General features: G+C 31.3%; 1 protein-coding gene across 1 annotated transcript in view; it reads right to left on the reverse strand.

Annotated features, from left to right (window-relative positions):
- LOC115878279 (integrin alpha-PS2) overlaps window positions 1-12,041 on the reverse strand; it is a 250,658-nt gene that overhangs the window by 39,228 nt on the left and 199,389 nt on the right. Inside the window, exons 8-11 of the mRNA XM_030894733.1 lie at window positions 8,137-8,312; window positions 4,300-4,509; window positions 4,080-4,182; window positions 406-652 (exon numbers count right to left, since the gene is read on the reverse strand). Coding sequence (XP_030750593.1) covers window positions 406-652; window positions 4,080-4,182; window positions 4,300-4,509; window positions 8,137-8,312 — 736 coding nt within the window. The remainder of the gene's footprint in view (window positions 1-405; window positions 653-4,079; window positions 4,183-4,299; window positions 4,510-8,136; window positions 8,313-12,041) is intronic.

Consider the following 12,041-nt stretch of genomic DNA (forward strand, 5'->3'; position numbering starts at 1 on the left):
TATTTTGCTTAAAATATTGCTTAAATATTAAAATAACATAAAACATAATATTACGATAAAAATAATAAAATATTACGTACTAATTTTAACAGAAAATTATGTACTGTATGATAAAAAAAAACGGCGTCCAGTTGGTTTGGAAATAATATAAATTTAACATACAAAATGACAGCGATCTTCTTTCCAAGCCATCTCTGACGCTGTTTTTTACGATCGTATGATACTGTAACTACAATACACAGCAATGATCTATTATTATTCGAGTATTTATATCATCAGTAGAAGATTTTTACTAACCACGTTAGCATCATCATCAGAACACAAATAACAGTATTCGTTATCTGCTGATGTTGCTAATATGTGCACAGATTTTGGAAGAAGTCAGTATTAAAAAATCATATCAACCTGAAAAAGAACGCTGAGTTTGCTAAGTAAGCTCCAACAGCCATATCTGGATAATCATTTCCATCCATGTCCAGCCCGCCAGTAATTGAAAACCCGAAAGTGTTTACTGGAATGCCATTGGTGGATTGGACGTCTTCAGCGTAGATGACTTGGCCATATTTCTCTAAAACACCCTCAGAAGACCCGTAGTAGATGTAGATTGCACCTCTATTGAATTCACCATCGTATGGAGCCCCAACAGCAAAATCTGGTAAAAATACATTTAAATTAGAAAAGTTGAAAATAATAGCTTCTAAAGAAATGTTAGTTCTTTTAGATTTTTCTTATCAATGTAACTTTTTTAATAAGTTGTTAATTATCAGTAAATACTTTTTAGACTTTTGTATGGCTTCCTTTTTATCAAAACTGTAGAACGACGAATGATATCTAATCCTATGCATCTGTATTTGTAAAACAATTGCAGTTAACATCCACCAGGAGCTTTAAATTATTTAAAATATAAATAATACCATTAAAATAAAATTACCTTAAATCCTGTTGATACTATTGTATTCGTAAATTTATAAAAAAAAATGTTTAATAGCAATGAAATATTTATTTATGTCGTCTCTTTTATTATATGTAAATAATACAATTGTATACAATAGAAAATGCACATTTACGATCGTATTGGCATATGATCCATGTCATTTGTTTCTTTTAATGCGTTTGTGACATAGTTTTATTTTAGCTTTCATGGATGAAATCATGTAGTTGATGATGTATAGCATTGACAGTTTTAATGAAAACCAAACTCCGCAAGACTGTTGCTATTTTGCTATTTTTATATACTTCATGTTGTATTACGTACTACTGATTTATTTTAAGTTTTATTGATGCAGTACGTATTTTTATGCATCCCTGCAACATTTATAAATAAAATTTTGTTTTTAAAAAAGTATAATCACAGCATATCATGCATATGAATAATGTATAATATTGAGAAAAAATTACCCAAGTAGCATTTTCACGACTTGCGATCAAATGTTTACTAAACACAACGTTGGATTAGTTACAAAAAATAGTTAGCTCCGTACCTTGGGTATTAAAATAAATGTAAACGTTGTTGTGACGTTGTGCCGACTTTGAACTAGTACTACAACAAAGTAAAAGCTTCTGCGACGTCGAATAAACGTTGTCTTCTAACCTTTTTTGCTTAAGTGATCTTTAGGTAATTCGGACAACGTAGTTACAATGTTGGGCAATAAAGAGTTTTACGACGTCACTTTCAGGACCTACTCCAACGTTATGCAAACGTCGTCTGTTTTACTAATTCCAACGTTGTTTAAATTTCATTATTCTTACGTTGGTAGGACGTCGAGCCACTACCTTTTTGCAACTGTATTGAACCGTAACCTTAAATCTTAAATTTTCACTTCATTGCTCTATTCAGTTCAGTGCTGTTTTTGTTTTTTATAAAAAAAAAACTTAATTAAAATGGGACATAAGAAAGGTACATATAAAACTAAATTTAAATATACATCGACATATTACTGATACTTTTTCCACTCCCTCGTTTATTTAGAATATAGAGGGCGGCCCATTAGTATTTTTCAAAGTAGAAACAATACATTTATCAATAAAGTTGTTTGCGTTTAACTTTTTTGCCTTGGGTAACGAGTTACAGAGTCGGTTAAAGTGTTTCATAAATTATGATCTTCAAACATCTTCCACACTTAAATAGTTTTGGTCGCGTTCATCAGGACGTAGCGCTACCGCATCGATCACTAATTTTCTGCTGAACGCGCCGATTAGCGCTCTGGGATCAGTCGCCATTTTTTCCATCAGATTTAAAATACGCTACGCTACCGATGCATGATGGATTAAAGTCACATACGCCAAATGTCACGAAATGGTTTGGAAAACGAAATTTAAACCATTTTGTTTATTGTTCTCGGTTGACTAATCCCCTCGATTTATTTAGAATATAGAGGGCGGCACAATTTAGACTCTAGGATGACTGAATTAGACATATGCATTACTGATGATTTATAGACCTACCAATGAAGGCCGAACTGCGACTTTATTAGTCCAGTATGCGACTACTCGAACTACTCCATCTTAATCTCCAAAACAACAACGTGAAAGCCGCCATGTTGTTCAATAAGAAAATGTTTCGTTCCTAAAATAGCAATTCCTGCTTTTGAATACATTAACTTGAAATATTTGACCCTAAAAACACGCGGAAACAATTTTTCGACTGCGAATAAATTATTCTCATTTTACTAAAAAAAAATTCAAGAAAATTTTAAACTTTAATTTTAAGGCCCATTAGTATTTTCAAAGTAGACCTTTGTTTTGTTTTCCTTCACTGCCATCTGACATATGTCTCTAACTAAATCATAAAAATAATATTTTTACTATAATTATCCCAATTTAGGATAAAACGCGACTTAGACGCCATATTAGTTTTGTATTTCTGTGAATTAGGATTTTAAACAACGTTGCAGTTTGTACTAAATTAGGCTTCTAGCCAACGTCGGTATCCAACGTCGTTTCGACCCAAAAATTATTCTCCAAACTAGTACAGACTAGGGTTGGCACGAGGTGGTGCCGACGTTGCGCCCCGACGTTTGGTCGCGTGACACAACGTTGTCCCGACGTCCAAATGCTGCTTGGGGAGGTCCAACTTAAGCTGGAGTCTCATGCACATCGAAATCTCATGACACGACGATCCGACGGTCTTCTCCTATTGGTCGAAATATTTTGACAACAATTTTTATCCGATAATTTTAACTAATCATCCGATCCATATTGAAGTAGGGGCCATATATAACATTTTAATGTTCTTAGCCTCGTTGGTATACCTATTCTGGGATGGCACAAAAACTTCCGCATGATGAGGAAACCTGCGCTAGCTATTTCTATTCTTCTTCTGATTTCTTTAGAGTGGTCTAGCTGGCTGTTTAATTCCCTGCCCAAGTAAATATAACTCCGCGTGGTTTCGAGATGGACGCCGTTTACCATTATGTCGGTTTTTTCATTGTCTTGCGGATGTCTGTCGAAAATCATAGTTTTTGTCTTGGCGGTGTTAATCTCTAGACTCATCCTGATACTTTCTTCTGTCAGTTTGTCCATTAGGGTTTGCAGCGGGTCTTCGGATTCTGCTAATACCACGGTGTCGTCTGCGTATCTTATATTGTTTATAATTTATCATTTATTCTAGCCCATTCTGGACAATTTTGAAGAGATTGTCGAATTATATATTCGGCATAAACGTTAAACAATAATGGTAATAACAATAAATTTATCAGAGACCGGTTATTACTGGACTATTTCTCAAAAAAAAAGCATGGCACAAGTTTTTTGAAACATCCTGTACAGTTTTTTACGAGTATATTAGTTTTTACCAATTTGTCTATTTTAAATAAAACTACATATTATAGTAGTTTTAAATTCTACGTTAATTACTAAACTCATTTTGTAATAATATGTTTAGTATTTAAAATAAGAAATTAAATATAAATTGTATGCGAGTAAAAAATATCGAGGCTGTTAATACTGAAGTTTGTATTATATTTGAATGAAATGTACTACAATAAGATTATTTTATTGTTCTTGTCGTAACTGCTAATGTAAGTTACTCATACCATCTCTGGGTTATCTTTAAAGCAAGAAATACTCATCGCACTTACCATCGTAACCATCTTGATTGAGATCTCCAAGATAAGCGACGCTATGACCAAATCGAGACTTGGAATTGAAGCCATCAATAAATGAGCTTTTGTTAAAACTTGTCTGCAATCGAAAAAGTTCATTTTAAAATTTAATTATATCGCTATGTATAAAAAATATTTAAAATCTTATGATATTGTTTCTTTATCGTTAAAAATTGTTACGTCAAAAACTACTTACATAACTTCTTCCCTGATAGAAGACGTAGACCCTTCCAACGTCATATTTGTCTTCTGTGTTGGGTTCTGTGTGTAGTGGTGCCCCTACAATAAGATCTAACTTTTTGTCACCATCCACATCGGCCGCTGCCAAAGAATATCCGAAATATGAACCCAGTTGATTGCTGGAGATATTTTTGTAGTTGGTCAAATTCCATGTAAATAGAAGCACCTGGAAACAAACAAAGTAGGCATTAGTACGTTTTTAAAGTATGTAAATTGTCCATCGCAATTACATAATAAAAAATTAAAGATATTCATTATTCCCCCCTTTATACTAATATTTTAACTCGATGGTTATATATTAAAAAATTGCCTATCTGGAGGTTGTTTCGGTCTTTGTATCATTGTATAAAAATTTAGAATACCTCTTGAAGTAATAATAATAAAAGTGGAAGATTTAGAAGAAATAGTGATGAGCAAATGCAAAACCAAGACTAAGACTCGCTTGGTCTTGGTCAGGTAGTCTAATATAGTAGTCTTGGTCTTTTGGTCTGGGCAGCAAGACTCTAAAGACTTGTACTTTTTTAAGAGATTAACGAAATAGTTTTAAAATTGGTATAAAATCTTTAAGTGACTGACATACTGATTAATCACGATCCTGCTCAAACCACTCAACGTAAGAAGCTCGATTTTGACATACAGGTTGATTCTAGGGTGTAGATGTTCGATAAGAAGGGATTTTTCGAAATTCCCGTTCCAAGAGAGTGAAACCACCCCTCAAATGTTACAATATTTTTTATTTACAAAACGGTGAAGTTTTCGAAAAAACGCTTAAACACGTATATTTTATTTTGTTTTTTTTACATATTTTAAGATTTTTTAAAAATGTATACAGGGTGTTTCGAAAAATCTGGTCATTGATTAATCACAATCCTGCTTAAAGAGCTTGACGTAAAAAGCTGATTTTTGGAACACAGATTGACTTTAGGGTGTAGAGGTTCGATAAGAAGGGATTTTTCGAAACTCGAATTCCAAGGGGGTGAAACTATCCCTCAAATATTAAAATATTTTTTTTATTTAAAAACCGCTGAGTTTTTCGGAAAAACTTTAAACACGTATATTTTATTTTGTTGTTTTACATATTTTAAGATTTTTTATAAAGTTATACAGGGTGTTTCATAAAATATGACCATCATCACGATTCTGCTTAAACTGCTTGACGTTTAAAGCTGATTTTTGGCAAACAGATTGACTGTGGGGTGTAGAGGTTCGATAAGGAGGGGTTTCTCGAATCTCAAATTCCAAGAGGGTGAAAACGCCCCTCAAATATTACAATATTTGTTACTTAAAAAACGGTTAAAAAAACGCTTGGACATGCATCATTTATTTGTTTTTTTTACATATTTTGAAATTTTTTAAAAAATCATACAGGGTGTTTCAAAAAGTTGCGTAATTTCTTAACCACGATTCTGCTTAAACTGCTTGACGTAATTATTTACTTATTTATGGCAAACGGATTTTTCGAAAGTCAAATTCCAACGAGATGAAACTACCTCTCAAATATTACCAAGTTATATAATAATATATAATAATAATATCGCCATATTGTTTTTTCTCATGCTGACATAATTGTGAGAAAATTTTATCCAGTTTGTATGTTAATGGAAATTCTTGCTTTGCTTTATCATCACCATTACAAATGATTAATTCGACGCGAACGAAGTCGCTGGGACACGCTAGTATTTTATATTTGTTTGAAGTAAAAAATTTAGATTAACAAAACATTTCATCAAACAATTGGAGCAGTTTTTAACTAAACTTATGCTTCATTGTTAATATATTTCAGGCTGTAAAAAAATGGTATTATGCTTTGACTCCCGACTATAAAATGTGAGCTATATTTGGTTTCGCTCAAGGTGTAAACCACATAAATAGGAAGTTCTGAGACGATCATAAAATTTTATAGTTTTCCTCAATAAAAGTGTGTAGTTCCTGAACATATCCGAACAATTATATTTGAAATTTACTAAGTGAAACGTATTTTAACCACCATTTAGAGACTAAATACATGTTATCAAACACATAATTATCAGAATATATGGTTTGTTTTATCACTGTTTAACCGTGGGTAAAAAAATTGGCGTGCAAAATTGTGAGAATGTAAAAATTTTATCTGATAAGTTTTTTTCTAAATACCTGGTCTTTAAGATTAAAAATATTGATTCTAATTAATTATTTTTTTTAAGTTATTTAATAAATATAATTAATAATATAATTCAATAAATACATAAATAAATCCCTATCAGGAAAAGCCACTACTAACATTTAAGCTTGACAAAAGAACCTCTTAGCTGAAAATAGCATCGAAAAAGACGAGAATTTTTCGAGACGCAGTTTTTTAAATAAAAGTTTTTTTTTTCTGGTTCTAAACCTGCTAACCCCTAAATTCAAATAAACTATTAAAAAAATACACATTTCTAATATATTTTTGATCTAAGAAACAAATTTGCTATTTTAATATAACCCGACTGCACTAAAATACAGGATGTCCCATTTAAAAAATGGAGTTTTTACGAAAACTGACACACTAGACACCGTGTGACATCTTTAGCAATAAAACTTGACTAAACTTAACTATAATTATTAGTTTTCAAGAAATAATGTTCAAAAAGAAAAAAAAAATATAACCAGTTAAAAATGTGAGAAAATAAAATAAAAACGCCGTAAAAAAAATGAAAAATCTCATTTTTAAAAAATCGTTTAATAATTTCTGCACTTATTCATTTTTATCCTGTATTGTAATCTTTAATAATATAATGTTTTACGGAAATAAAAAAATAATTAATGAAAAATTGTCACTACAACTCGCTGTAAGCTCAAACTTCACCATTTCAATGCTTACTATAACTATAATTTTTATACGATCACACGGTATTTTCAAGATATTATACCGGGTGCATCTAAAAAGTGGCTCACCCCTATAACTTTTTTATTTTTTCACATAAAAAAACGAGATTTGGTATGTTAGTATATGACATACATTAGGGTTGATTGACGTATTCAATTGTTCTAGAGTGCCATGGCTATGTTAGAAACACTAATTATTAATCAAGGAGCCTTGGAAAAATAGATTCGATCGTCTAATGTTTTAGTGTCTTGTTCTGGCCGGTTAAAAGATGCCCAAATCGCATTTTTAATCATATCTCAAATTTTTCAAATGGAACGAGGCTGGCTCATTAGCATATTTGAGAAAAGCATTTTTCCGAATAATTTGATACCATTTCGAGTCAAATTGTTGTTAGGAACTACATGTTATAATTTCAAATAAACCATATGCGAAAATATCAAAAGTTGAGAAAAAAGGTCATTCTATTCAAAATGATATTTTCTATCGAATGAAATAAAAAAAAACCGAGGGTGTCATTTAAAAATCAAAAGTTGTAGTCATTTCCGATGAAACAGGAAGTGACCGAAAACAATTTATTGCGTCAATTAATACTAATTTATGTCATATACTAACATACCAAAAAATCTCGTTTTTTTATCTGAAAAAATAAAAAAGTTATAGGGGGTGAGTCACTTTTGAGACGCACCCGGTATATTAAAAAATTAAAAAAATATATATAATATGCTTTTTAGATAAATTAAGACTTAATTTTTTTCCCTTTTTTATTTTTTTTAATAAAATCGGATGTGATGTTTAATCGAAAAATGTATAGTATTTCCAAAGTCAATTGGATTGGTGTAGGGCTCTCAATTTCGGCACTCTCTTTGTTGGCCGCGCTATTGTTGGCTATGATAAACAAATTAAGGGTTTAAGAAGCCATTTCAACTTCTGCCTTCATATAAAACTAACCTTTCCGTGAAGCTCTGCTCCTCTAGGCATACCAACCGCTACACCTTGCTCCCCATTACCCAAAAAGTCACCCACAATGGTGGAATATCCCAAATACGAGTCGTCATCTTGCTGCTTCCCTTCCCTAGTTTGAAAAACAGCTGGTCTTGTCTCTAAACTCTGTTGATGAACCGAACCTGTAAAATTGACAGATGTTGAACCATTCCAGGTAAAGTTTAAGCCGATTAGCATTTTTTATTTGATGAAATTAATTAATCAGTATGTTGGATATTTTCTTTAAATAAAGTGATTAGTTCTATTTTAAAATCATACAAATATCCATCATACTATTTATAAATAACATAACTAAACGGTTAAATGAAGCAAAATAAGATAAAAATACACCAAAGCGTTTATGTATTGTGCGTGTGTGTATGTAATAAAATGAAAAATATTGAGTAAATTAAATTGGAAATTAGTATTTTTAGTTTATGCGTTAAAATAGTTGGTTGATATGAATTCCTGAATTCCTAAAATATCTCGTTCGTTATTGCTCTAACTATGCTTTCATAAATTATGTAAATAAATACACGAATCTATGTGGAACTAAATGTTTTAACATACTGCAATTTTCTTTGTTATGTGTGTGGTAATATACGCGAATTTCATAACAGGAAAATGAGTTTCTAGACTGTTTGTATTATATTTTGACAAGAAATACAAATAAATGGATAATAACTGTATTGTTTTAATATATTTCAAAATTATGTATTGTAATCAAAAATATCAGCTCAAATTACTAAGAGCTTTTACTACACTATTAATAGCAGAAGTATCTAGTATTTTCAATCTATAGCTCGATAGCTATGAAAAATGATCCTTTAAATTCCAGATTAAATTCTATAGTTTATCAGATGATCAGATGATTCAAACCAAATTCGAATTTTGGTTTGGTTAAGTTGAATTCGAATTCTAAACTCGTTAATAATTAAACATGTGATTATATTATTTTGAACTAGTTCCATACCAAGTGTCAGTTCCTAAAATTACTTTCAAACAATGCTTATGTTTAATATACAGGGTGGTCCGAACAGTATTCCCGAAACTTCAGCAGCATATTCTGCAGATAAAAATAAGTAAAAAACTTCATAAAAATTATAATATGTTTTTTTGTTTAGGACATATATAATTATATGTTCTAAAATGCTTAGTTTCGGAGATACAGGGTGTAAATTTCTGAATTAACGTCAATTTAAATGAAAATTGGTGTCTGAGAGTTTTTTGACATGAGAAATTTGATATTGATGAAAACATTTTTTTGATGAAAAATATACATTTAAGACGTTTATTACGTAAAAAAGGTATCTTCTTATCTAAAAGGTAAACATCGCTACGATTAATGGTTCTCGAGATATTTTGAATCGAAATTATCAATACCTCCTATCACTGACATAAATGCAGGTTGACTAAATAGTTATTAAGGTGCATTCACAAAACATTTTTTTAACATATACTTTTCAAGTGTATTTTTTTAGCGCGCACAAAAGTATATGTTAAAAAATGATTTGCGTGGCGCGGCGCGGAGCGGCGCAGCCGGAGTGAACGCACCTTTAGACTGAAATCATAAATTCGAAATGTTTTTGTGCTAAAAGTTCAACATGAACTGTTTTATCATTTTTTCGTGGAAAAACTTATGATTAATTTAAAAAAAAACAAATAGTTCCCAAATTTATTATTTCAGTGAAATAACTATCTACTCAACACGTTTATTTCAATAATGACATGTTAATAATGACATGTATTGAAATGCATATTTGTTCACTCAGTAGTTTTATACCGACGTAGGTATACCGTAGTAGGTACCGACGAAAACTTATTACTCTTTAAAACAGTTAAAACACATGTAGGTGGCGCCCCTACAAATAGGAGTCATATTGACATCAAAATCAAATTTCCCATGTCAGAAAACTCCTATACACCAATTTTCATCTCTTCTCTCTTTCATAAATATTGACGGTACTTAAGAAATTATCTGAAAAAAATCGAAATAAAAATGAAACTTCTACACCCTGTATTTCCGAAACTAAGTATTTTAGGATATACATTTATATGAACTTTTTTACTTATTTATGTCCGCAGAATATGCTGCCGAAGTTTCCGGAATACAGTTCGGACACCCTGTATACAGGGATCGGCAATAGTTCGTCGGGCATCTGTAGCTCCTATAATAAAAAATTTAGGAAAGTTGTTTAAAAAAGTATTTCAGGAAACTATTTTAACTTAGAAGTTAAAATAGTTGTAGTAGAGTCACCCTGTAGACAGGGTGACCCAAAAAAGTGTGAGTGAATCTGGATGACTTTTTTTAAACGGAACACCCCGTATATAGGCAAAATGAAACACTAAATCATCACAAATCACAATACACCAAAATACTTTACCTTTTCACTGGACCAAGTACAAAAGTAAAGTGTTTTGATATATTGTGACGAGTTAGTGTTTTATTTTGCCTATATATAGGGTGTTCCGTTTAAAAAAGTCATCCCGATTCACTCACACTTTTTTTTATCTTTTTTATCTTTTATAAAAAATATATCAAAATTTTTATCGGTTTCGCAAATATTCGCAGTTTTATTAGATATGGCTCTTTCAACAGTAAAATAGTAGACAAAAATCATTAGGTGGCTTTGATTAGGAAAAATTACTATTGAAAAACTATCCCGTCGACATAAAGTTACACGAATGAGTTTTCATTGCTTTGGTTTCAACATTGTTTTTTCGCGATTCTCTGTTTAATCACTATTTGTATATGAAAAAAAAACAAAAACATAAAAGTATAGTGAAAAATACAAAAAAAATATTTAATAACTATCCAAGGCCATACTTCTTCTCAATGTATCTTATCTCAACGATACCTATATCGACTAAATCTCCCGATTTAATCCCCCTATAATATCAGAAAGAGGAAAACGGTAACGCATCACACACGAGCATTAAATTAAAATAAGATCAGCATGAAAGCCTAAATCGATAGATTGATTCGAGATAGCGCGGCACACTGGGAGATTTAAATTTATAGTTATTAAGAACCGTAAAAGAAGGCGCGTCGGGAATTCTAACAGCACAGATCGGGTAATTACTTATGGAGTTGCGAGAAGCCGCGGCGGAACGCAGCACACATTACGGGCAAATGTTTGGGACATTTTGCGATGTTTCGTAATAAGAGTTTCCGGTGATTGAGATACCTATTTAGTAACAAGAATTTGTTACTAAACACGATGCTATCCTCAAAAAACATCCTCAAAATAATGCGATAATACACCAAAAATCACCAAAGCTTTTTACTTTAAATTCTGGATTAACCATGTCAGCATCATCAATAGATGAGTGAAACTAATTAAAGGAGTCTTTTAAATAAGTGTAAGTATGTTGGGGAGTGGTAGATTTGGACAAAAAAAACATCATTTCTATTTGTCATTGATAATAACGACTTATTTAACTTCCATCCGAAAAAATAGAATAAAAAATCCTAGAATAAAAAACTTGGACATTTTTTTAAGTGCAAACCTAAAGTATGTACCTAGGATGTATTTCAAGAAAATATTTTCACTTCTATAGGGTGGTTCAAAAAATTGTGAGTGGATCGGGATAATTTTTTTTAAACAGAACACCCTGTATATTACTACATTTTTGGCTTCCTTTCAGATCGTTTTACGCGTTCCTAAAATATGAGTAAATATATTTCGATAGCTTCAGAGATATTAATAAATAAATAAAATAGAGGTATATGTCTATACCGGGTGCGTCTCAAAAGTGGCACATCCCTATAACTTTTTTATTTATTCAGATAAAAGAACGAGATTTGGTATGTTAGTATATGACATAAATTGGGAATGACTGAACTATTCAATTGTTTTCGGTCACTTCCG

This window comes from Sitophilus oryzae, unplaced genomic scaffold (genome assembly GCF_002938485.1).
Source record: "Sitophilus oryzae breed Bouriz unplaced genomic scaffold, Soryzae_2.0 scaffold_1507_pilon_pilon, whole genome shotgun sequence".
Classification (NCBI taxonomy): Eukaryota; Metazoa; Arthropoda; class Insecta; order Coleoptera; family Curculionidae; genus Sitophilus; species Sitophilus oryzae.